Source organism: Epinephelus fuscoguttatus, linkage group LG3 (genome assembly GCF_011397635.1).
Source record: "Epinephelus fuscoguttatus linkage group LG3, E.fuscoguttatus.final_Chr_v1".
Classification (NCBI taxonomy): domain Eukaryota; kingdom Metazoa; phylum Chordata; class Actinopteri; order Perciformes; family Serranidae; genus Epinephelus; species Epinephelus fuscoguttatus.
Genome location: NC_064754.1, coordinates 39,390,934 through 39,416,233, shown reverse-complemented (window position 1 = coordinate 39,416,233; position 25,300 = coordinate 39,390,934). Strand labels below are relative to the sequence as shown.

At 41.3% G+C, this 25,300-nt stretch overlaps 1 protein-coding gene across 15 annotated transcripts in view; it reads left to right on the top strand.

Annotated features, from left to right (window-relative positions):
* ptprdb (protein tyrosine phosphatase receptor type Db) overlaps window positions 1–25,300 on the top strand; it is a 217,975-nt gene that overhangs the window by 134,768 nt on the left and 57,907 nt on the right. For 9 of the 15 annotated variants that reach the window (XM_049569619.1, XM_049569716.1, XM_049569668.1 and 6 more), the window contains 5 exons: window positions 3,858–4,003; window positions 7,645–7,786; window positions 16,924–17,112; window positions 21,938–21,955; window positions 23,650–23,760. In XM_049569619.1, the coding sequence (XP_049425576.1) occupies window positions 3,858–4,003; window positions 7,645–7,786; window positions 16,924–17,112; window positions 21,938–21,955; window positions 23,650–23,760 (606 nt within the window). The remainder of the gene's footprint in view (window positions 1–3,857; window positions 4,004–7,644; window positions 7,787–16,923; window positions 17,113–21,937; window positions 21,956–23,649; window positions 23,761–25,300) is intronic. The other 6 variants (XM_049569736.1, XM_049569678.1, XM_049569747.1 and 3 more) reach the window with 1 other exon arrangement.

Sequence of the window (25,300 nt, the reverse complement as noted above, 5' to 3'; positions counted from 1 at the left end):
CCTAGGCCATCATGTTTCTTTGCTACCCTAATGCATTTATTCTCTTTCCGTTTTTCTGAAAGACATAAAGATGATCTTTCACCCTGGAATCAAAGTTTATCACACGTCTTCAGCCATGACTCGAAAGTGGTCCAGAGAGGGGCACTGACTTTGTAATCCCTGCCATCTGTTGTGTAGATCAGATCCCACTGTATGGCGACCTTTATGTAGGCCACCCTCCATCTACCCCACACACACACACCAAGAGGGAAAAGATTGGCACTGTCTAATTCCATCTAAATCTCTCTCGGCGGACCGACTCAGTTAGTTTCCCTTCACTTCCATCTTGGGTCATATTGAGGGAAAAGAGGAAGGCTGTGAGGAGCGCTGGGCGACATGCACGAGCACCTAAGCATGTGACTGCTGCGAAGAACAAGTTCCTGTGTCTATCTTTCTTTTTCCATCTTCTATCCATGAAATAATAAACCTACAGGCATCCATTCCCTCCCCTTGAAGTGCTACAGATATTGAAGTGCCCTTTTGAGCTTGAGCCCTCACTTCCTTGGCCTAAATGTCAATGCTTAATCCTACCAAGCAGCACGACCACAAATGATCTCGGAAAAAGACACAACAGTAAGAAGCATAGAGAGAAGTGGAAGGGGATAGAAAAAGGAGGCGAACGGGGTGGATGAATGTGGAGAAAAAGTGCGAGAAGAGCGAGGAAAGGGAGATGAGGAAAAAGAGGAAGGATGAGAGCCCATAAAGAGAGGGGGAGGAGGAAAAAAATACGAGAGAAAAGGAATTGCAGGAGCGAGTTGGGAGAAGTGTGGAGCATACGGTTGCACCCCTCCACCCCCCACCCTCCTCATTAAGTCAGTCAATGTGACAGGAAGACTTATGTAACACCCTAGAGATGGAGGGAGGAGATGGAGAAAGAGTAACAAGGAGGAGGATGAAAGAGGGAGCAAGGAGAGCAGCTGTGAAGGGGGGTGAAAGAAGTGATTCAATGGCAAAGAATTAGGAGCGGGTTGAAAGATAAAGGGGGCAAAATATGAGAAAGAGAGAACGTAAGACAATTAAGCAGGAGATATATGAAGAGAGGGATCGGTCTAGAGAGATGAGGAGAAGGGGGGGGGGGGAGATAAAAAAGCAATTGAAAGATCTACCGTGCCTTTTAGTATGGCTCCGCTGGCTTTACACTTTTCATTTGTTTTGTGGGGGAGAGATTAGCAAGAGGATTAAGAGAGCGATTCTCCCGCTCCTCATTCTTTCTGTTTCCCTCTGTTTTTTCTCTCACTCTTTCCCCCTCTCAGATGGGCTCATGCATCACGCACACACATACAGTGTAATGGCATGCATGTAGAAATTGTGTGCATGCATTAGATGCTGTATGTATTAGGGCTGCAGCTAACCATTATATTTATTCTTGGATGATTCTATTGATCTGACGACTATTTTTGCGGATTAAATGATAAGTCGTTAGGTGCAAATTGTTAGAAATGTCTTCAAATTACTTGAACCCACTGTCGAAAAATATTGATGCTCCTAAAATAATTTGACAATCAAGTTAAGGGCTCATTTATGCTCAATGTTAGATAGATATACGGACACAGACGGAGCCTTCTGTCTGTACTCTGCGTTCATTTTGTCCGTATTTGTGCACGTTTTGTAAAAACTTATGGATAGGGACAAACCCAAGCAGTACCGCCAGAGATCAAGGACGCAATGTAGTGTTGTTCAAGAAAGATACAAGCATAGGACACAAGGAGGACATTTAGAAAATGGCAGAACAGAGCAAATTTAAAGTATAGTGAAACGAATTCTGCATCCACATGTCACAAATTATTAAACGGCCCCACAGACCACCGCCATCTACAGCGCTGCGTCTGTTTAAAAATACATTATTACAACATCCTCCACCGTCACCTCATTTGTTGTTGTCTGAAACTTCTGACTCTCCAGTGCCATCTATTGACTATATCTATGCCATCATAAAGGATGTATGGAAGTATGAGGGCGGTGACCTTCAACATATTTAAAACAGACTATTTTTGTATGTAAAGGGAGTATAAATGAGCCCTAAGCTGTTAGTAACAGTTCTCAGGAGAGCTCGCTGGTGATTTGGTGCTCAAATTTTGGCATTATCTTCACAAGTTCACAAGTTTGAAGCTAATCCAGATGCTTGACTTTTTCGACTTCTTGCTGGCGAATCTATAAGCCTGTCATGTGTGGTCAAACTGTCTCAGTTTCAGTAGTGCTTGATTGTTGGTGGCGAGAGCGAGTTGAAGTAACGAAACTATCATTAAGTTTAAATCTGAGAAATCAGAGTTCTGAGAATAACTAACAATAATTAATGTAGATCCATGAATGAATAATGTTAGATAACTATTTCTTAATTAGTGGGCTATTTGGAATTTTTGAGGTAATTCATACATATATTTGGAAAAAAATGAGTATTTGAATAGTGATTTTGATGATGATTACCATGGCAACGATCGAAGCTTTGAAGCATTTAGGTCAGCCCTAATTTACAATAATGTAAAAACAAAGAAAATCTGCAAATTCTTAAATTAATCGATTAATTATTATCAGTCGGTGAACTGACTAATCATATATATGTATACATATACATGAACTCACTCAAGCACACTCACGGACACAGTGCGTGCATAGTTTGTGTACATATATGTAAACTGGCAGATACAAGCAGACACAAAAATGCACACACACTCTCTCCCTCTCTCACACACACACACACACACACATGTTCTATTCAGCCATTGAGGCAGATTTGGCCGTTAGCCAGTGAGGTGTAGAGGTGATTGGGCAGCTTGGGGCTCTCGGACCATGTTTGCCAGTACATCTGGCCGGCTTTCTCCTGCTCTCACTCTCTTTATCTCACCCTCTGTCTCTCCCTCGTATCCACCTCCTGCTCATCTTCCTCTCTCCCTCCACTTCTGCTGTTCATGCTCCCTCTTCCTTACCCATTCTGCTCTCCATCTGTCTCTCCCTCGTTCCCTTTATCTCCCCGGCTCTTCTGTTCACTTCTCCCCACTCTTTCAACACGCACGCTCCCTCTCTTTTTTTCTCCCCTTCTCTGAAAAGCTTAGCTTTTCTCCCTCTCTCCCTCCCTCCTTTTAAACAGCAAAAAGCAATTTCTCTCCCTTTGTCAGGGCGGTTGGCGGTAAGCCCTTAAGTAGGGATTTTCTGGTTTGGCTGGAATGCCATTAGGCGAGCTGGCGGTGACGTGCCGTGACTGACGTGCCGAATCTTTTTGATGTCGTGATGTCACAATCCAGCGGAGGCTGTGGTTATGATATTGTTGGCGTCCCCGGAATGAGGGGCTTTAGTGGTCATGTCAGGAGTAAGTCTTCATAAATCCTTTATGGCACAGAAATATTAAGCTTCTTTGGTTGTACAGGGACAGAGGGAAAAACATGGTGGAACGTGCACACATGTGTACAGAAAAGAAGATGCACACACAGACACAAAGCCACCCACATGCACAGCTATAGTGGGAGACTGATACAGGTGCACGTGCACTCTAAGAATTCACACTGTTACACACACACACACACACACACACAGTGTTGTGATTCCTTTTAATTTGGACTATTTTTTTCACTCCCCATCATTGTCCTTTCTCTTTTTCTCTTTATTTTCACACTGTTTTACTGCAACAGAAGTCTCAGATTTATACGTTACAGATGTGTGAATGAGACACTAGTGGTATATTAGGGGCATTTAGAAAATCACAGTAATCCATTCGAGAATATGTAGATGTATGTGTGAATGTTGTCACATGAGGGGCACTGACACAAACAGCAACATCGGTAGTTTGAACTTCACTTAACTTTTGTATGTATCTTTCCACACAGCACCCCCTAGGTTTACACGAACCCCAGAAGATCAAACAGGAGTCCAGGGCGGCGTGGCCTCCTTTGTATGCCAGGCCACTGGAGATCCACAGCCCAAGATTGTCTGGAACAAGAAAGGCAAAAAAGTCAGCAACCAGAGATTTGAGGTAAGATGCTGAAATACCAATGAAGGAGGTGTAACTTTGTGTGTTTTTTTAAGTGATAGTACTGACTTCTCCTAATATTGAAATGGTGTAAAGTGAACCGGGAGTGGGTAAGCATCCAACAACAGAGCCATGACTTATGTTCACTGGCTTTATGTGGACCAGCTGTGTTAAACAGTGGTGTCTGAATAAAGCAGGATGACCATTGCCATTGGTGTCAGTTTCTCACAGCAGACGTTTTGTTATGTCAAACACAGGTTTAACTCCCAGCATTAAAAATGGCTGTAGAGCTGATGTGTTGTTTATTTTACAACTTTGAGTTCCAACCAAGTGATTTGATTGGACAAGAGACATTCTGCGAGTGCTGATATAGAGTACAACAGCACTGCACGTATTACTCCGCTTTACAGGCATTCTTAATCATTAATTAACTGTTAATTAGCCTACACTAATGGCGGTCATAACAAATGTTAGTAGTGCAAAGATGAACATGTTTCCACAAATAACATTTAAGTTCAATCATGAATGTTTCGTCAGAAGAGGATGAAGGGAAAGAAAGAAGCCTGGACACCTCACTGCAAACCTCCAGGTGTGCTCATGTGACATCAGCCAGTGTCACAGCAGCACTGTTTGATCAAGCTGTTATCTCACTGGAATCAAACGTGCCACCAAAGCGACTGTCTGTGACGGCTTTGATTATCTTTGGCACAACCAAATCTGATATTCGGTACAACAGCACTCCCTCTTGTGTGATAAATGATTAGTACATCAAAAGATTTTTTTTTTTTTGGAAACTGTTCTGATAAACAATTAATGCTTTAAAGGAATAATTTGATATTTGGGAGAACATGGTTATTTGCTTCCTCGCCGAGAGCTAGATGAGGAGATCAAAACCACTTCTTTCTGTCCAGTGAGTACAAAGGTGGAGCTTTAGATGGTGAGCTTTAGGGGTGCTGGGAGAATGCTAATATTAGCTGTTTATGCTAGTTGTTATGCCAAGCTAAACTTAATGTATCATAGCTGTAGCTTCATATTTAACAGACAGATCTAAGCGTGGTGTCAATCCTATCATCAAATTCTTGCAGGAAAGTGAATAAGCCTGTTTACCAAGTAGTCTAACTATTCCTGTATGTAATTTTTCAAGCACAAATGCCAAACATTACTTAATCCCAGCTTTCCAGTTGTGAGGACTTGCTGCTTTTTATGTTGCTCTTATTGTGTTCGTAGTCGAAGCTTCAAATGGCTGCCTTACATTTGTGTTATCCACTTTCAGAGCCCTGATATTGTGCATGCTGGCTCACTCAAATTGCCTAAATGTAACTCGCCAGTGAATGAAAAGGCCAACCTCTGATTCTCTCTTGCTCTGGAACTTGTTTTGCCCACTTGCCCTTTCCCCCAGGCCCCCAGGAACAGTGCTGGGCTTTGAAGCCAATTTGATACATTGGCCAAACTGTGGAATTACTACTTCTCTGTCCGTGGCTTGATGCCATTGGGCCCAAAAAGACTTTTCTCATAGACTTTCATTGTAAAAGAGACCACTGTAAATCGCTGGATACAATTTTTTGAGCATCACAACCCCCGCAAAATGACTTGTTTCACACTGGGATTTAATCCATTCTTTCCGATACCATTTCAAAAGTCAAAAGAGCCACATGATTGGATCACCCCTATTCAAGTTAGCAGAGGGCTAAAAGGGAAGTAAGCTGTTTTGCTGGCAAAAGTTAGCAGTTCAGTCAGTGAAGTCTGAAGTGCTTCTGCTCTATGGGCCCCATGATGCGAGGAGGATCTGGGTAATTTTACACCTGCAAAGTCACACTTTTTTGGCTTCATGAAACACTGAGCAGCTGTCATGGGAATGAGTGGGTCCCCATCTCCAGTGCTACATCCAGTTCTCTTTTTACATCGAAGATTTTGCCTTGTTATATTAGAGTTTTTACGGTGCTGTGTCAACGATTTTTGGAGTTGACAAATCAGAGTGCCCACTGTGAGAAGGATATATTGTTGGCATTGTATTTATTACAATGAAAGTTGACATTTAAGTCAGTAATAAAGTAGTAAGTCAGTAAATAAAGCCACAATTGTACTGTTAAACATTTGATCCGTTTACCTGCTTTTCTTCATTTGTACTCCAAAGGTTATACAACTGTGTGAAATGATATGTGTTCCAACTCTTTCATATGTCAGATGATGCCTTGGGCTACAGTATATGAGATTCTTATATGATCAGCCTTATTAGTTTCCCGAAGGCTCTAACCTTTGATTTATTTCCCCACCTCACAAGTCCCTCTTTGATGGAGATGTTGAACCAACCTCTCTCCTCGCCAGTCAGTGTCACCCTGAGCTCAGGGTGCTTTTCCACTTTAATAAGCTGAGTTTCCTCCCAGGTTTAAGTTCATCTTGGTGTCTTCCTGTTTGTGATTAAATCACTCGGGGAGATATTTTATTTTTAATCCACCCTATATAAACTCAGACTACTCGCTGTATATTTCTCTTTGCCGTCCTCTCGGTCAGGAGTTGTTGAGGGATTTCTTTTTATTGGATTTCAGTCAGCGGAAACCTTCTCAGAATTCAGAATCCAGATCTAGTACATGCATTTATTAAACTTATGCAAGAGCATTTAAAATGTACAATCCAGTATTTCTGAAAAACATTTTTGTTTTATTACATCCTAAATTGAAAAGGACATCAGAGATAATCAATGAGAATTTTGCTCTTAATTATTCCTTCTCCTCTCTTTCAGTTCAGTCAAAAGCTACTTTTGATCATCAGTAGATTGCTTCCCTGGTGCTAGCTGAAATCTATTTAAATGTACACTGTATGTAGTAATAGATCATAGACTATGGATGCCTTGTGGCTAAAGATTAAATCTGACTTAGTGCTCTCATACTCCCAGGCTCTGCCCCCTCAGCTTCCCTCAGCAAATTAAAAACTTGGAAAAGGCCTTATTTTTTTGTCTCTGAAAATTACTGTTTATCACTGAGCTGTCAACAATGTTGAAGATAAAATTAAAACCAAACAGCAGCACCAGTCGGGGTCCATACTTCAGTTGAACATTTCTGCTGCCACTGTTTCCGTAGCACAGTGCAATATTTTAAAGCTTGATGAATTTAGAAGAGGTTTCTTTGATCCTGCAGTTACAGATTTTTTGGCCACTTTGGAGGCAGGAGAGACAAGCTGTATGTAAACACAATGCTGACATACTATAAACATTTAAGTTGATAGTGAACTTGGTAAGTTGAAGTCTCTAAGTACCTAAGTATCCAGCAGGCACAGAGCAACATTAGCATTCTTTTGAAGTTGTGTTTATGTCCTCCTGATCAATGTAAGTTCAATATTCACTCTTTTTAGCTCTGTTTTTGGTCTCCACCAACTACGGAGGGAAATATTTCTCTGTTTAGCTTCTAAATGCTCCACTATGTTCACCAGCTTGTCACTAAATATGTCTCTTACCTAGTGCTTTTCAGCAGTAAAGGTAGTAAAACCAACATCATGAACTAAAAGGTGCTATGAAGCTCCATAGCTCTGAGGGGGGCTGCTGAATGAGGTCATAATTCTCTGTAGTTTCGTCAAGACTTGCACCTTTCACTTTGCACATTTTAATCCATTTTGATTGATGTCACTTTAAGATATTTTCTCATTAACAGGTAATAGAGTTTGACGACGGGTCCGGCTCGGTCCTGAGGATCCAGCCACTGAGGACCCCCAGGGACGAGGCTATTTACGAATGTCACGCCTCCAACTCTGCAGGAGAGATCACTGCCTCCACCAGACTAAGTGTGCTACGAGGTCAGTGTGAACGCACATGCAAGCTATGTTTCCATTCAGCTATCAAATACAATTTTTTTAACTTGCTGTAAGGTACTAATCCTAATTCATAACCGTAATACCTAAATCGCAGCAGTTACATTAAAAAGTACTGTCATCATTCAATACTTTGCTTATTCCATAAATGTGTTTTCTGTGTCTCACCGAACTGTGATGGTAATGGTGCTGTAAATCACAAGATTCATTATGATACCATATTATAATGGGGTTTTTTTTGGTGAGGGACACGATATCTGCTAATATCATAAATCCACTGCAGCACGATTTTAACTTGAATTAATTCAGCAGCCTGTAATCAATATGAGAAGAAGTCAGTAAATATCCTCATTGTCTTTTTCTTGGCTGATTACCATTATCTCTCTGGTGCTCGGCTGATAGCGCTGTTTTAATGTTTAGGAAGGAGTTGTGCTTGGACGGGAGTGGTGACACAGACATGCCATCGGAATGTCAAAATAAAGACGTATCTTAAAGGGGACCTATTGTGCTTATTTTCAGGTTTATACTTGTATTTAAGGTTTCTACTAGAACATGTTTACATACTTTGATGGTCAAAAGACACTTAATGTTCCTCGGACTGTCTGTACTGAAACACCTGTATTCACCCTCTGTCTGAGACACACCATATAGCACCTGTCTCTTTAAGCCCCCACTCCCAAAAAAGCCCAGTCTGCTGTGATTAGTCAGTGTTTCGGGGTCTTCCGTATCTTGGCATCTCTGCACAATCATTGCATCCAAGGAATGACTGTACCAGAGAAGAGCGAGACTTTTTACTGTGAAAAATGTCCAGTAAACACTTCTAAACACAACTGGACATGTTTCAGCAGGAATCTGATCCAAAATCTTGGCGGCATTTACAACATCAGCAACTAAGATTACATGTTTCCCTGATGTTAGCATGTAGCTTCATGTAGCGGTGCAGGCTACATATGTAACCACTTGTAGTAGCATGCATGAAGCAGATATAAAGAAATCCGGCACACCATGATGTCATCTTGTAGCCAGGGTAGGAAAAAAAACAGTTGGAAATGAAGTGTTCAGAATGGTAGGAAACCTGAGGTTTTTGCTCAGGGATTACTTCTACATGTATTTACCTCATTACTTTGGCCACGTTCAATATAAACGTCCTTCACTGCAACACTATATATAAGACACAAAATACTGAAAAGCACAATAGGTCTCTTTTAAAAATTGATAAGATTGGATTGTTGATTACTGGATTGATATATCAACCCAGATCAATGTATCGCTACAACCTTAGACGGTGACTGATAAAGCAGTCACACTTTATTGTTTCCTATATATGTGTAACATTGCTGTTATTGAGTGTTTGCACCCATAAGGAATACTGTATATAACTAGAGTGATTTAACTTGAACTGACCTGTGGCTACTCAGAAGTTCTGATGGTAAAGTTCAAAGCTAATCCTCGTATATATACGTAGAAGGTCTTTAGTTTAAGATTATAACCATAGATGGTGATTTTAGCACCAGCCGGAGTGCATTAAAGTATTATCCAGTCTAAATCAGGTTTCACACATAGTCGAGTCAAATAGGATGTTTCCCTGTCGATGTTTTTCAAACTTTAAAACAATTTATGCAAGAGAAGTGGAGGCTTGTCGGATGTTTCCTTAGATGTGGATATATATATGCAAGTGTAAGCCTGGGTCCACTGCGGTAGATGTTTTTTGTTAGTGTTAGCAGGAGTCCATTAATGCAGATAGTGATGTTAGTGTTAGTGGAGTCCATTAGGAGAACATTATGTACCGGTAGTTTGAAGCTCAAGAGTGTCTCAGTGAGTGAAGCTGCTCAAGTGTGGATAATCACATCGCCCGCCTTTACAGTACATGCTCGTGGGGAAAGGACGTGCAGCCTATTGTTCTACCATCTTGTCTCTCTCCCTCTCTTTCCCTCTTGTCTCTCGGAGGGGTAATAACATAGTCTACAGTTCTTCCTCTCCACTCGCTTCTCTCCCTCTCGTCCGACTGTGTTTTTTGTCTCCCCAAGTTCATTCCCTCTTACGCTTTCTTTCACTCTCCCTCTTTCTCTTTTTATACACTTTGTTTCTCCTCCCTCTCGCCCTGTCTCCCTCTCCCTGTCTCTCCAGATGCTCTTAGGTCCACTACACAGCAACCTCTAAATTATTCACATCAGACCACTCTTTGCATCTTCTGTGCTGTTCCGCTCCATCCATCCAGAATCTTTCCTGTCTCACATGGTTGTCTTTGTACGTGTGTGTGCGTGTGTGCGTGCGTGCATGTGTGTATTTGTATGTGCTTTTGCTTACGTGTCCCTGCATCTATTTTTGATTTCTCCTGCCTCCCTTGATGGAAGCTATCTGCTCGTGTATAATCTGAACAGAGAACGTGACCACACACACACAAACACACACACACACAGACAGGCAAACACACACACGCACAAACGTATCCTCAATCTAAGACAGTCAGTCTTTATGTAGTGATTAGCCTCTTTCTACTCCTCTGAGGAGTCATTGTGTTGTGGATGAATAAGAGGCCACCTGGGAGCAGCTAATAGCCCCTGATATACTGTCAGTCCAAATGTCAGTTGAAAGCATGCACACACACACACGCACACGCACACGCACCCGCACAGGGTCTTGTCAGTCATGTCTCCCCTGGCTCTGCGAAGACAGCTCCAGTGACTGACTGACTGACTGACTGACTGTCTGTCAGACAGAGGGGATCCGATGTTAAGGTCAGCCGGCTTAATTACTGAGGATTAGAACCAGGCTAATTGAAATCGTGGCTTCCAGTAAAGGGGTGTGATTGACAATGGCTGAAATAATAATGAACTTCAGAGCAATTATATGCTTTAGGATCCAGTGTGCAGTCTGGTACTGTATAATTCATGCCTTGGTAAAAGTTGAGTTTGTGAGAGTCAGACAATGTGCTCCAGTCCAGAAACTGAAGCTGTAAATTGGAAAGATGACATTGTAAACTTGCAATGTCCATTCTGGTATGATTTTTTCTATAATTAAAGTACCTGCTAATATCTTGGAACATGGAGACAGTGATGTCTGACCAGGCAGGAAACACAAGTGCTCCGATGATCAGACAGGTTGTAAACAAGCCATCAGTTTAGCCAGAGTAGCTAGACCACTTTATTTGAAGATAAAACAGAAAGTGAGTGAAGCAGAAATGTTGGTAATGTAAATGTGGTATGAAAGTTGAACTAGAAAGAGGGTCTGTAAACTGTAGTGGATGTTTACAACGGAAAGTTTGGATAATGTTTTTACTGTTCACCTGTGTAATGTTGTTATTACTGATAGGAATGATGGCCAAAACTAGAAAAATAACAACCAAGGTTGTAATAATTAGAATTTTGAAAACCTCTAATGCTATTTCCTGTATCATAATCCGATATTTTCCCAGCTGTCATCATATTGTATACATTTTACTAGGGATGCACTGGTTGTGAAATTCAGGGCCAATACTAATGTTTAAACTGGCAGTTTGGCTGATGCTGATGTTTGCTGTTGTTATTTATTATTTCCCTTTTGTGGCAGGAAAACAAAGAAATCTTCACTATAAAAAATGTTGTTTTAAAGTCATTCGGCCCTTCATTACACTACCTTTGAATGAGTACAAATTTAGTAATGCAAATTCATGAAACAACCTTTAAAGGTAAACTATACACGATGTCGGTTACAGTTTGTAAACATGCTTGCCAGAAGAAGTGAAAGTGAAAGCCGGTAAAACCTCAGATTCACTCGTTTGGTATTTCGCCTCGCTATTTTTGCGTGTCTCTTTGATGCCTGCTGTTTATAGCTTGCTTTTCATTATGCCCTAATGCCACCTGAGCACTGTGGGCGTACACACCCACTAACGTCTCGATCGTACAGTAATGATGATTGAGAGGGATTATTATTGTATGGGTCTATATGGGCGGCACAGTGGTACAGTGGTTAGTGATGTCACCTCACTGAAAGAAGGTTCCTGGTTTGAACCCAGGGTGTGGGAGCCCTTCTGTACAGAGTTTGCATGTTCTCCCTGAGTCACCATGGGTTTTCTCTGGGTACTCCAGCTTCCTCCCACAGTCCAAAGACATGCAGGTTAGATTAATTGATGACTCTAAATTGGCTGTATGTGTGAATGTGAATGTGAATGGTTGTCTGCCTCTATGTGTCAGCCCTGTTATAGTCTGGTGACCTGTGCAGGGTGTGCTCCACCTCTTGCCCATGTGTCATGGGATAAGCTCCAGCCTCCCCGCGAACACTAACAGGATAAGCAATTATGGAAAATGAATGAATGATTGAATCAGTCTATAGATTATTTTGTAGGAATATTCTGCATAATATATCTTTTATAAATACTTTCACATGAAACACATTTAAAAAAAAAAAAAAAAGATAACTGCTTCAAAAGCCTTTTTACTTTATATAATATATCATATTTGCCTCTCTCCATATCTCTCTTATATTGCTGTGAGAGCATTAACCCTTTGAAACCTGAGCTAATTGATTTCTTTAAAAACATTGAAAGAAGGAATAAGTAATGACCCAAACACGAGCAGGATATCAGTAAAAAGTCACAAAAAAGTGAAAATTGTGAGGAAAAAAAACAACAACAACAACAGGAAATGACTGGGGAAAAGGGGCTAAAATAAAATAATAATAAACATACAGTATATATATTTTTTTTCTGAAACCTTATTTTGAATGTGTCATTATACATATATAATTATAATAATTATACAAAGTATTTCCCCCCTTGTTTTTTTTTAATAATTTTGTAATAATCATCTCATTCTCTCAGCTAATTTCTTGACACCTTTTATTTGCAGGATATTTTATGCCAAATTGCTGAGTCCCTTTTTCTTAAAGGAATCAAGCCAGTTTGCTCAGGTTTAAAAAATACTTGTGAAAGGTGTGTGGAGCGATGCTGCAGGTTTCAAAGGATTAACAACTGTATTTATTCAGTTTCTCGCAAAAAATAAATTTCATGAGATTACATTTGAACACATTGTGACAACGTCATAATTATTCTTTGTCCAATACTTATTTTTTTCTGAAAATGCAACAAAATGTAACTCAGTGCAACCTCTGTTTGCTGTTAGTTCTGACCATTGGCAACTAACAGCTAACAGCAAATGTTAACCACCTCTCCTTTGGCCAATTTCAACAAGGATTTGATGTTCATAATGTATCATTACCAAGGGGTAATGGGTTTAGGGTGCACCTCCTGACACGTCAGTAGCTCGTTCACCACAACCTTTCGTCCCAAAGGTGTCCTGGAGAAGATCTCTGTTCATCCCAAACGTGTTTTCTATTGTCCTCAGGATGATGGGATGTCGCTGGTTTCTCACCCTGCTTTTTAGCCTGCACAGAATCAGTGTGACAGAGCAGAAAAATATCAGCCACTGATATCGGTGACTGTCATCTTATTTGACAATAAGACAATGGCAGTCAACAAGGCAAATATTGACCAATACCAATATTAGGCCTATAAATCACTGCATTCCTACGTATTATTATTATTAAGTAATCAACACAGTTAGAAAATCTATCACAACCCAACTAGTAGGTGTCCCTCACATTTTATCTAACAGCTTATACTACAATGTTGTTGTGACAAAAGATTGTGTGCCCTACAAACAGTTTAATGAGATGCAGAAACAAAACCAACTCTGGCCTCACAAACAACACCAGACTTGAATCAACACTTCTCTCACACAGTCTCCTCAACCCAAAAAAAAAGGAACATCTAAGAAGCACAAAGTATTGCGGTAGTCTAGCTGTTGTATTGGAATGCAGGATGTTCAAAGTGTTAATTTTATTGCATCCATCACTTCAGCTGTTTATCCCCTGAGTCGGTCATAAATGACAGAAACAGGTTCGTTTGCAGGTGCAGACATTACTCTCGAGCTTCCGATACAGCAGCCAGCTAATTCCTTAGTTCCCATGACTGTGAGACCAGATTGACCTGCGGTCTTCCAGATTTACAGATGACGAACCCAGCAAGAGATGTGTGTGGATTTCATTTTGGGTCTCGCATAAAGAGGACAGTGTGTTCGCACGGCAGTTCCCATGATTGTGAGACCGGGCTTTTCTATGAGCTGTGAAATTATCTGGATGTCTCGCAGTGGAAACGCTGATGTGGGAGCAAATCCAAATGAAACAGTGGGATGTGTGGAAGGCTCCGTCAACAAGGGAGTGTAGGGTTACGCATCTGCTCTGACCTCAGGGGGTACTTAACTGTTCAGAATAACACACACACACACTCACATGCACACACACTGGAGCAGCTTTGTCCCAAACACACTTTGGTGTTTGCTTACACCTGCCCCCATGATGGATGGTGGAGAGCTGGTTATGTGCATGTGTTATCATGTGCGTGTCTGCGTGTGTGTGTGTGTGTGTGTGTGTGTGTGTGTGTGTGTGTGTGTGTATATGTGTGTGCGGGCGACGTGCATCAGTTCATTCAAACAGCCCTCACACACTTTCACGTATATCACTTCACACCTTGTCAGCATTAAATTTAAAAAGCTTGTGTTTTTGTTTTTTTGTCAGCAAAAAAATGCGTCCGTGTGTGTGTGTGTTTTCATCCATGCGACTTTTGGTTGCCTACGTTTTTCGGCTTCCTGCACACACCTCTACTTACACATCCACATCTGCAACTCTTTCTTTTCCTGCACGGGTGAGTGGTTGTAGAAGAGGGGCAAAAAGAGATGCATGATCTCGGGGAGTAGCGTTCTAACTGTGCGTCCTCAATGTTCATTGCAGTGTCCCACCCCAGGTAGATGAAATAGAATGCATTATTCCTCCCTACGAGGGGCTGGCTTTGAAGTAAGCGTTTGCATAATGAAAGCGGAGAGAATCAGGATTGTTATGCTGTATGGATCCCTTGTGCTCACTCTCCCTTTCTGTCTGTTTTTCCCTTTCTCTCTCCCTTGTTCTCTCTCTATTTTCCTTTCTGTCACTCTTTCTTTGTCTCACTATATTCCATTCTTTCCCCTTTTTTTTTTTTGCACTTTTGCCCCTCTTTCACCACCCGCCCTGGCAGACACGTTGGTATACACAAACACCTTCTGATCTTGTTCTCTTGGTTTATTATGTCCATGTTTCCATTTGTCGGGGCGTTTGTGATTGATTGAAACCGGAGCTGTTAAAAGGCCACACACGCACTCGCAAAGCTGGTGTCTCACGACCCGTCGGCTATGGTTCGATGGGCCAGTACCAGAATTAGCATCTCCTTGGCGAGGTTCAGCGCTAGGATTTCCCGTTAATGAGGCTCTGTGTGGTTGAGAGGGATAAAGTCACAAGGGATTCTGGGTAGCAAAAAAAAAATGGGGGGGAAAAATTACAAAAGACTGCCTCCTAGATCAAATACAAACACAGGCAGGAACGCAGGCTCCTTGCTCATCTGTCTCTTTTCACCGTGTCTATCTTTACCCACTTCATTATAGATGACTCATGGATCTGACATTTTACCTCGCAGTTTCAAAGTGCAGCCTTGAACAAACTTAAGAATTTGTTTTTAAAACCGAATTACTCTGAAACTATTTGATTCCAAGGGTGAATACAGTATATTCTCGGTGTGACTGAGTTCAGGCGTCTTTGATCCCCCACCTCCTCGAAGCATTGTCCCCTCCTCTCGCTTAAATCTCCTACTTCAGATGAATGAAGTTGGCCCACTGCCTTTGATTTCCCTCTATCACAGTGGAACCACTCTCCATGTTTGATCTAATTGCCTCGGATGTCTATGAATTCACATTTGATTTGGCATCCCAAAAGGGTGCGAGTCCCAGTGGATGCGTCTTTATTTGACTCGCCTATTTGATTCATGCAACGGGGTGAGCTTCCAGAGAGGGTTGTGTGCAGACGGAGCAGGACAAAAAGTGTAGCTCAACTGCCACTGACTCCCAGCAGAATAGATAGTATTTGATTTTCAATTGATTCTTATTTAAAGAGCAGTTGCCTGAAGCTTTTGTAAGATAGTTTGTCAGGTGGAATGAAACGTTACTCATTCTATTTGACCTCACTATTGTATTTTTCAAAAGTCCTGCCTGCGGGCTTGAGCCTGGGTCGAAACATATTTTGACTCTAAATTGATTCTAAATTTGACTCCTGTATTTGACCAGCCAGTTTCCTTTAAAACCTTTTCACAGTGAACTAGTGAGTCAACCTGCTTCATGTCAATTCAGGGCTGAATCTATGTCTTTTCATGTAGGCTATGAGGCATCACGCTTTGTCTTGTTTTGATTGTTGACTATCTGCTCACAGTGTGTGTCTAATGCACGATTGACTCAGACGGATGAATTCAAGTTGTTTAAGGTGTGACCTGTGGGCCAATGGCAGCCCTCAGAAACATTTTGTCAAGCCACACAAACATGAAATGAACTGCATGTATTATATTTTAATTATTCATAGTCCATTCAATACTTTTACTTTTACTTGCATTTAATACAACTACTCAGCCGCTGCGTTAAACTGCGGCCCCCTAACAAGTGACTGTCAGGTTAGGAATGTCAACGAATAGAAAGCTACTGGTTGCTTTGCAAGTAGTGGCGCCTTGGGATCGTCGTGGGAATAATGCTCTGTGATCTATTGTAGTGCTGTTAGCTTAACTTAGTGATTTAAGTAACAAAAGTTTGCATAATTGAGGAAAAAAATAGGTTTCATGAAATCGGTAAATTCTTATCTCATCGGACCTTGGGATCCTCCTTATCCGCAAACAGGTGAATTCAGTGCTCAAGCAATTTAACGTTCAACACCACTATAAGCACAACCACATATCCTACAAGTTCAAGGGTGAAAAGCCAAACATGTGGTTCAACAGTTTCAATGAGACCTATCTGGTCAACAGACAGTCTTCACAAATCTTGTGAGTTAAAAAAGTACGATAATTCCTAGTTCTTTCTGTGTAGACACAAAAAAGAGAGGGGGGAGTCTTAGAATTCTGAAAAAGTAAGGTAAAGTAAATAGCAACTGAAATAATGTATACTTTTATCTACTGATTAGATTTTTGAAAAAAAAAAACATCCATTGAAATGAGCACATTTAAATCGCGACAGATGATGTAGATGAATGTGTATCTTTATTTTCCAGCTCTGCTTGACTTGTGTATTTGATCTTTCCAGAGGACCAGCTGCCCTCGGGGTTCCCCACCATAGACATGGGTCCCCAGCTGAAAGTGGTGGAGCGTTCTCGGACCGCCACCATGCTCTGTGCTGCTAGCGGCAACCCTGACCCAGAAATTACCTGGTTCAAGGATTTCCTGCCGGTCAACACGTCCAATAACAACGGACGAATCAAGCAGCTCCGCTCAGGTAACCAACGATTCAGTCCCTCCATTCTTTCCCTTACCCTCAACCCCCAAGCTTTTATTTCCACCTTTAGGTTTGTCTTCCCTCCCACTTTCGTTTTATCCCTTTTTCAATATCCACTCTTTCTTTCTCCCCCCCCCAAACCCATTTTTTATTTTCTGTTCCTACAAAGCATCTGTTATTCTTGCCCTCGTTCACCCCTTTTCTTATTGCTGTTCCACACTCCTCCTGCCGTGGTTACTGGCTGTGTTTCTCTGCTGCCGCTGTGGTATGAGTTGACTGTGTGTGGTTGCCAACTTTTCTCAACTCTTCAAAGCCTTAAAACAGTGAACTCCCAGCTCTTCTCCGCTTTTCTCCAAACTCTCGGAGGTCTTCCCATGCAAAATCACCATCACGAAGGGTTTAATTTTTCACTTAGTACAAATGTTATAAAATATTTGTAACAACACGCATCAGTGCACATCACGTCTCCAGTCATATCTCCACCAATTTTCTCTACTGACAGAATATGCGAGGTAAACCTAGGTGATGGTGACATGCACACAGGGAATGTCCTCTCTAAGATGGCTCACTGCTGTGACTAAACAAGCAAATAACCTTTTGTTTTTCCTCATTTCATGGAAAGTGTGTCTGGCGTGGGTGTGAAATTGACTCACAGACATTGCATCCATGTTATTTGAGAAAATATATTGACAGAATGTGTTAAATTCGAGGACAAATTACTCGGAGAAAAACACAGAATAAATTATTTTCCGGTCAAGCTGCTCAATCCATATCAATCAGCTTTTAAATAGCCACAGTAGTGTAAAATCCCAACTTGTCTAAGCAAAGTCCCCTCCCTCCTCAGACTGACTCTGGACCCAAAATCCCTTTCTTGTGATTGGACACCCAACTCTTTTGCTTCTTTATGTATAACAACCTCTTTGCTTCTGTCCCCATTTTTTTAAATTTTGTGGCTCAGCCCTCAACTCCTCGCTCAGACTCCCTTTTTGACCTTTAATTTACAAAAAATATATCAAATTAAATGATTTAAAACATTATTACAACTTAAAATGTCAAATACTTAGTGTGTTAGCTTGCTTCTTCTATGTGATGATTACAAATTACGATTCTTTTAAGCACAAATTTCTGTGTAGATAATCGATATCCTTGACTTCTTTTTGGAGTTCCAGTGCTTTTTCAAGGTGTTTCTACAACTCCTCTGTGTAACCAATGGTCCGATTGTAATGCCATGTCTATGCTGTTTCTTTTCTCTTTGTATCTTTTTAACCACAGAGTCCTTTGGTAAGTGCTTCTGTTCCGAGGCCCACACCCTCACTGTCCACTTCTCTATATACTGTTCACTAATGCTGCTACTGTTGCTGCTGCTGCTGCTCACCTTTACAATGTTGAGGTGTTAATAAAATGCATGGCATGCATTTTACTAACAGTCACAAACAGAGATAATGTAAAGCACAGATGTTTACAGACACAGAAATACACACACAGGCACCCACACATCATTTTGGTAAAGCAACACACTATGGATGCTACAAACTGGAAACAAACACACACACACAGACAAACATACACATGTATCTACACATAGATACACATATCTGTCACCCTAGACGTAGCTGGCCTCACCCTCACCTGTGCACCTGCAGCCTTTCCACACCCAAAAAAAAATACAATAACTTTGTCCTCACACTCACCTATTTACTTTTCCACTTATTCAATTATTCTTCCCCTCACTCACTCACTCACCCACTCACTCACTCTGTCATTCACTCACCCACTTACTCTCTCTGCTCTGCTGTATAGAGTTACAAGTCAATAAGTCATCAACTCTAGATGGCTGTTAGGTGGAGCCACTGTAAGGAAATCAATGGCGACCAGGTTTCAGGATTCTAGACGTTGACTGTACAGTGGAGTATGTATATGCTAAAACTGGTTCCTACTGCTTAGAGGTAGTGAATGGACACATGCCATTTTTAACATCACCATAATGGAGCCAGTGAAGTTAAGTAGTAAAGAAAAATCCACCCTTCAATACATTCTAACTGTTATATAAATTTTATGACGTTTGGAAATTTTACAACAAAGTGCTGTAATTTGCATTTCGTTCTTTACATTTACTTAATGGATTTCCTCAATTTCCCAGAATGCTTTTACAATTAAATGACATCTATGCCTCCATGTGTTTATGTACCCAGTGATCACTGATCAGACTCACACCTCTTTACAGCTGAAACCATCAGTCAATTATATGATTAGTCAAATGGCTGAAAATTAATTAGTAACATTAACATTTTAGTTGTTAATCAATTGTTTAAATCATTTTTAATTTTACTCTGTTGTTCTCAAATGTGAGGATTTGCTGCCTTTCTCAGTTTTTCACTGAAAAATGAAAGAAGATTGTAAACTGAATATATGACCGATGGTTGTATAAAACAGTTAATTTGAAGATGCTACCTTTTAGTGTTGTCACAATACCAAAATTATATCTTCAATCGATACTTGCCTAAAAAGCTCAATACCCATACTAACAAAAACATCAGAAACTATTTTCAATAATAGGCTCAATAAATTTGTAGTTTATGTGCTGTTCAGTGTTTTCTCATTTTCTTTATATCTAAGTTTATGTGATTGCTTTAACTTTATGGTTGCAAGCAGAAACCACTTATTAAACAGTGTTTAATAGGACTGAATCCACATCTCTGGCAAAGGTCTGCACTAAGTGCATTTTCTATTCACTCATTTTCTGTAACCGCTGTTGGGGGTTGCGGAGGGCTGGAGCCTAACCCAGCTGACATTGGCCAAGAGGCGGGATAGAGTACACTGAGGACAGGTCGCCAGACTATCACAGTGCTGACACATTGAGACAACCATTCACACTCACATTCACACCTATGGTCAATTTAGTTGTGACCTCTCCCAGTATGACTGTTGATTGTCATCAATCAATCCAATCTGCATGTCTGTGGGGAGGAAGCTGGGGTACCCAGAGAGAACCCATGCTGACACGGGGAGAACATGCGACAATCCTAATCACTACACCACCATGTCACCCCGATCTATAGAAATAATTACTGATGAAAATGTACATGCCATGATTACCATCAGCAATGCTGAGTGAGTATGAATTGATCATTTAAAACTAGTTTTGTTGATCTGCTTGCAGCAGCTTGCAAGTTGTCATAAAGTTACGTTACCATTGTGAACACTGTGTTTGCATCCGAGACATTAGCCTCTTGGTAAGTTAGCTTAAAAGATAAAGGCAAAGTAGCCAAACAGTATAATTGCCCTTAATTGCTTCGTCAGACTCTGATGGTGAAAAAAGTATGCTTGTCACAAAATAAATCATACACATATGGGAAGGCATAGGCACTACTTATGTTATGTTACTTATGTTATGCTATCAGGTTATTACCTGTCGATTTTTGAAGAGGTTAGCGTGTGTCAGTGAGATGCTCTGCCAAGTTGGAAGTGTTAGCTCCCTTGGTGTGCGTAAGTTTAAAACATCTTTTACAGTTAGGCTTCGTAGTGTCCATGGGCCCTGACTGTTGGCTATGTAAGCACAATAATGCCATATTCGCTTCTCATGTCTGCTTTGTAGACAAGCCATGGACAGTAGACAAGAGCACTTGCACTCGCAGACATTCCTCTCGCACTGTGCCTGTAGGGAGTGGAGGCAAAGCGCTCCACATACACAGCGGGGCAAAATTTGTGAGCAGCGCACCACTGTCGCATAAATACAACTCACAGGAAATACAGCTCTAATTCCAACACTGATGTTCTTAAAGTACCGAGTAACAGAATGGGGTATTGCACCTAGTGGCAGGGTATTGCAACACCTTTCCGGTATCAGTATCACTATCGGCCTTCAGTTCTGGAGCATTGTGATGGCCATCTGTCATTATGTAGGCCAAATTATTCATTGATTAACCATAAAAAAAATGTCTATATCCAGATCCATCTGGAATGAAGATAATTGTGCTGTAAGTTGCAGCAAGTTGCCTGTGATGGTAAACATGCCATGTGGCTACATTGCATTGTGGTCTCTTGAGTCCACTCCCGCCTCTTGTATGCTGGACTTCTCCCAGTATGATCGTTGATGGTTGTTTAAAGATACAAACACGCCCATGCTCCTTGATTCTTAGAGGCTGAGACATCAACTTGACATTTACTGCTGAAGTTTTAGATTGTTGAAAATGTCCCAGCTGTCAGACTCAGTGTAGCTGGAAGGAACCCCAAACAATAAAAAAGAAAAATCAATCCAAATGTGATGTAGGGACAATGCCAGGTTTTTAACAAAGTTTAAGTATTGGAGGGTGGATTTTTCTTTTCGGAAGAGATATTAGATATATTTACACTCCATGTTACCAGCAGGATTACAGCTTGCTTTGAGCTACGTTAAGGACAAGTGCAGGGTCTCAGGGCAGTTAGAGTCCCAGTCCAGCTCTTAGAGACCCAGATGAGTGCAGTGCAGACACTACCCTACTCCTACAGCCACATCTGCCCCTGCTGCAAGTCAATGAAGTCAAATCAATAACCCATCTCCTTATAGCTCTGTCACTGTCTGTCACTCTGTCTATCTTGATTCTGTCTTTCTCTTCTTGGGCTTATTCTGTCTTTATTTATTCTGTCTTTTCCTTTTATGCCTCTCTCTTCCTCTCACTCTCTTAAGGATCTATATTTTGAGTCTTCCTCTCTAATTTGATTCGTCTCCTTTCCAAGTTACCTCCCTCCCCAAGTCCCTCCCTCCCTTATCCCCTTCCCCTCCTGTGGTACTAACATTTTCTTCTTCTTCTCCTTCTCTAATCTCGTGCATTCATTGCCCACTCAGGTGGCACGCCCATACGAGGTAAGACTGCTGGGAGGACCAACATGACACAGTGGCCTGATTCCTTTTCAACCCCTGGTTCCTACTTGTCTCACAGATCTGGGAAAAAAAGCAGCTCTGGGTGGATTAATCAATACGTGTTTAGTCCAAAAGACTTCCATATTGGTAACACTCATCCAGCTGCTGCAGATCTGCAGTAGGTGCAAGAGGGGGGAAATTGGAATTGAGCAAGCAATTCATTATACTACGACTTTTAATCACTTCCCCTCTTCTCGTCTTCCATCCTCTCTTCATCCGTTCATTTTTCCATCCCAGCCTCAACGTTCACTCTATAACACAGAAATCCATCGCTTCCTTCCTCGCCATATTGTGATCTCTCTTTTGTACCCATCAGTTTAACATCATTTAGCTTAAAACATCTTTTTCAGTCTAAAGCATGACATGTTTACAACTTGTATTATTTCTTTGTTGCTTAGTTTGAGGTGACAAACTTTCACTTTTACCTCTGTTTGTTTGCCTTTTTTTTTGTGACCTGATTTTCTTTCCTTTTTGTTTTTTCTTTTTTTGTGGGAGGGTCTTGACCTAAGCTTGACCTGGCCTCTCCTTCTACCTTGTCTATATTTGCCCAATCAAACGTCCCAGTTTTGTTTTCCCTCCCAGCTGTTATTCGCTCAGCCTGAAAAGTCCAGATGGCGAAGACTCAGACACACTTGCAGACATTAGTGTGCTCAGGCACACGTAATCACACACAACACACACACACACACACACACACATTTCTCCATGATTTTTTACCATCATTTTCTCTTTTCTCTCTCTCATTACCGATAAAAAGCCCCAAACAACCACTTTTTTGATAAAGTTTTTCTGGGCGCTTTTTTGCCTTAATACCACACCATCTTTAAAGAAACTCTGGTTGACTTTTTTGACAGTTTTTCTGCTTTCAGGGAGCGAGCAAGCGTCGGTCCCTTCCCAAGGCTTTGCGTATGTCGTTCCTTTTTTTTTTTTTTTTTTTTTCAAATCTGTGGCCTTGATGGAGGTTGGTGGATGTCTTTACCTCCTTACTGGGTGTGTTTTAAAATGACATCACACTCCTGATCCCATTGGTGGATCCGTAAAGTTGGGGATATCTTATTGCCATGGCAATATCTTTGTCACATTTTACCCTTGAAAAGTGAAACATGATTTGCTCCCTAATGTAACTGCATTTTAATTTCAGCAAAGGATTTTTTTCAAATACTGTATTGGTGACTGGATTTGTCCACATTTTGGTTGCTTGGTTTCTTTGTTTCTGTCTTGCATGAAGACTACATTCTCCGTTTTTCTAGGCTTTGTATCAGTGCTTTTTTTTTGTTTTTGTTTTCTTTCCATTTATAAATCAGGAAGCTGACCCTTGTTTGGGGCAGATTCTTGCTGACAGTGGTAGAAACTTGTTAATTTCTCCCAATAGATTTGGCTCCCCTTTTTAGCTCACTGTTCAGCTTGTTTTTTTGTTTTTGTTTTTTTGCTGAAAACTCTTTCAGATTCATTTACTCTTTTATGCAGTTCTTACCATTTCTATGTTGGTGTATTTATGGACTGTACCCAATTATCGGATGTCTTCCACTTTTGTGTAATTGCTCTCTCTCCCTCGCTATCTGCCTGTGTGACTCTCTCTCTCTCTCTCTCTCTCCTCTCTCTATCTCCTCCTCCTCTCAATCCCTCCATCCATCCAGGTGCCCTCCAGATAGAGATGAGTGAGGAGTCAGACCAGGGGAAGTATGAGTGTGTTGCCACCAACAGCGATGGGACACGCTATTCCACACCAGCTAACCTCTATGTCAGAGGTAAGAGGGGGATAAAAAAGCAGCCTTTCAGTCCAATTAGAGCACTTAGATTTAAAGGAACAGTGTGTAAGATTTAGGGGGATTTAGCAGTGATGATTGCAGATTGAAACCAGCTGAAATTTCTCCAGGTTAAAATTCCTTCAGTGTTCATCGTTCAGGAGTTTTTGACTGGGAGCCGAATCATCTGCTACAGTGGCCAAAGTGTAAACACAAAATGGCCCTATCTAGAGCCAGTGTCTGGTTTGTCATTTGTGGGCTACTGTAGAAACATGGCGATGCAACATGGAGATCTCTGTATATAAATATAAATAGCTGATTCTAAGATAACAAAAACACAACTTTTTACAATATATCACCCTGGATCCTACACACTTGATCTTTAAGGGTCCCATCAGTACTGGATGTGCAGATTGGAGCCTCTATTCCTAGAGTTTTTTACAGAGACGTCCTCTGCTAGGAATGTACGTTTATCATATTAATGTGATTTGATGCCATTAAACCGGCTGTGTTTTATAATTCTCAGCTGTGGAGCCATAAAACAGGATCGTTTTTTTAAAATGAGAGCTCCTTTACATCAGCTCGGGCTGGGCTGAATGTTTCACTCAGGCTATTAATCTCTCTGCCCTCCCATCTTAGCCTTTAGACCTCAGAGAAAAACCAAATCATTGTCTGGTTAAGACTTGTGTTTCTCCCCAAATCTGACAGGCATCTCACCTCCTCGGGCACTGTGTCTTTCAACACACACACACGCACACACAAACACACACACAGACACATTCCCACCAAATGTTTGAATCTTGGAGACATTTTTATTCCCGTGGCCTTTTGCTCTGTTGTCTGCCCACCCCCGAAAATAAAATAAATAAATAAAGGCTTTAAACAGCGTAGCATGCTTTCCTGACTCCAACATTGCTCCCAGGGATACGAAACAAACACACACACGACTGGATGCACAAAGCGAAACACACACATCTATGCTACGCTAAAAGAAAATATATAAACACACGTGCACACACACACACGGGCATACACAGTCGGAGCAGAGGCAGTGATGTGCGTCTAACAGAGCTTGCAGGGCCAGTAAAATCTTGCAGTGCTGCTCAGTGAGTGTTTGACAGGCGGTCTATGGAGACAGCCGGCTGTGGAGACTGCTTTAAACAGAGGGGCTTTTACAGACACAGCGGCCATCTATGGACTCTCTCTTTGCTCTCCTTATTTCTTTCTTTCTTTCTACCTGTTTCTCTTTCCCTCTGTCTGTTGCCACCTTGCCATGCTCCTTTGTCTAACTTGTTTTCTCTCTGTGTCTCCTGTCTCTTCTCTGATATTTTCCGTTTTCCTCTCCTTTCTCTTCTCCTCCTCCTCCCGCCGTGCTCTGTCCTACCTCCCTCTGCAGAGCTGCGAGAAGGTTGGTACAGTAACGATTGTGTGGCTCTTTTGAGTCTCTCCCGAGAGTTTTCTTTTCTTCCATTAAACTGCCATTTGTGTTTGTGTGTTTGGGCTGTTTTATGTGAGGTACTGAAGGTTTAAACCTGCCTGTACA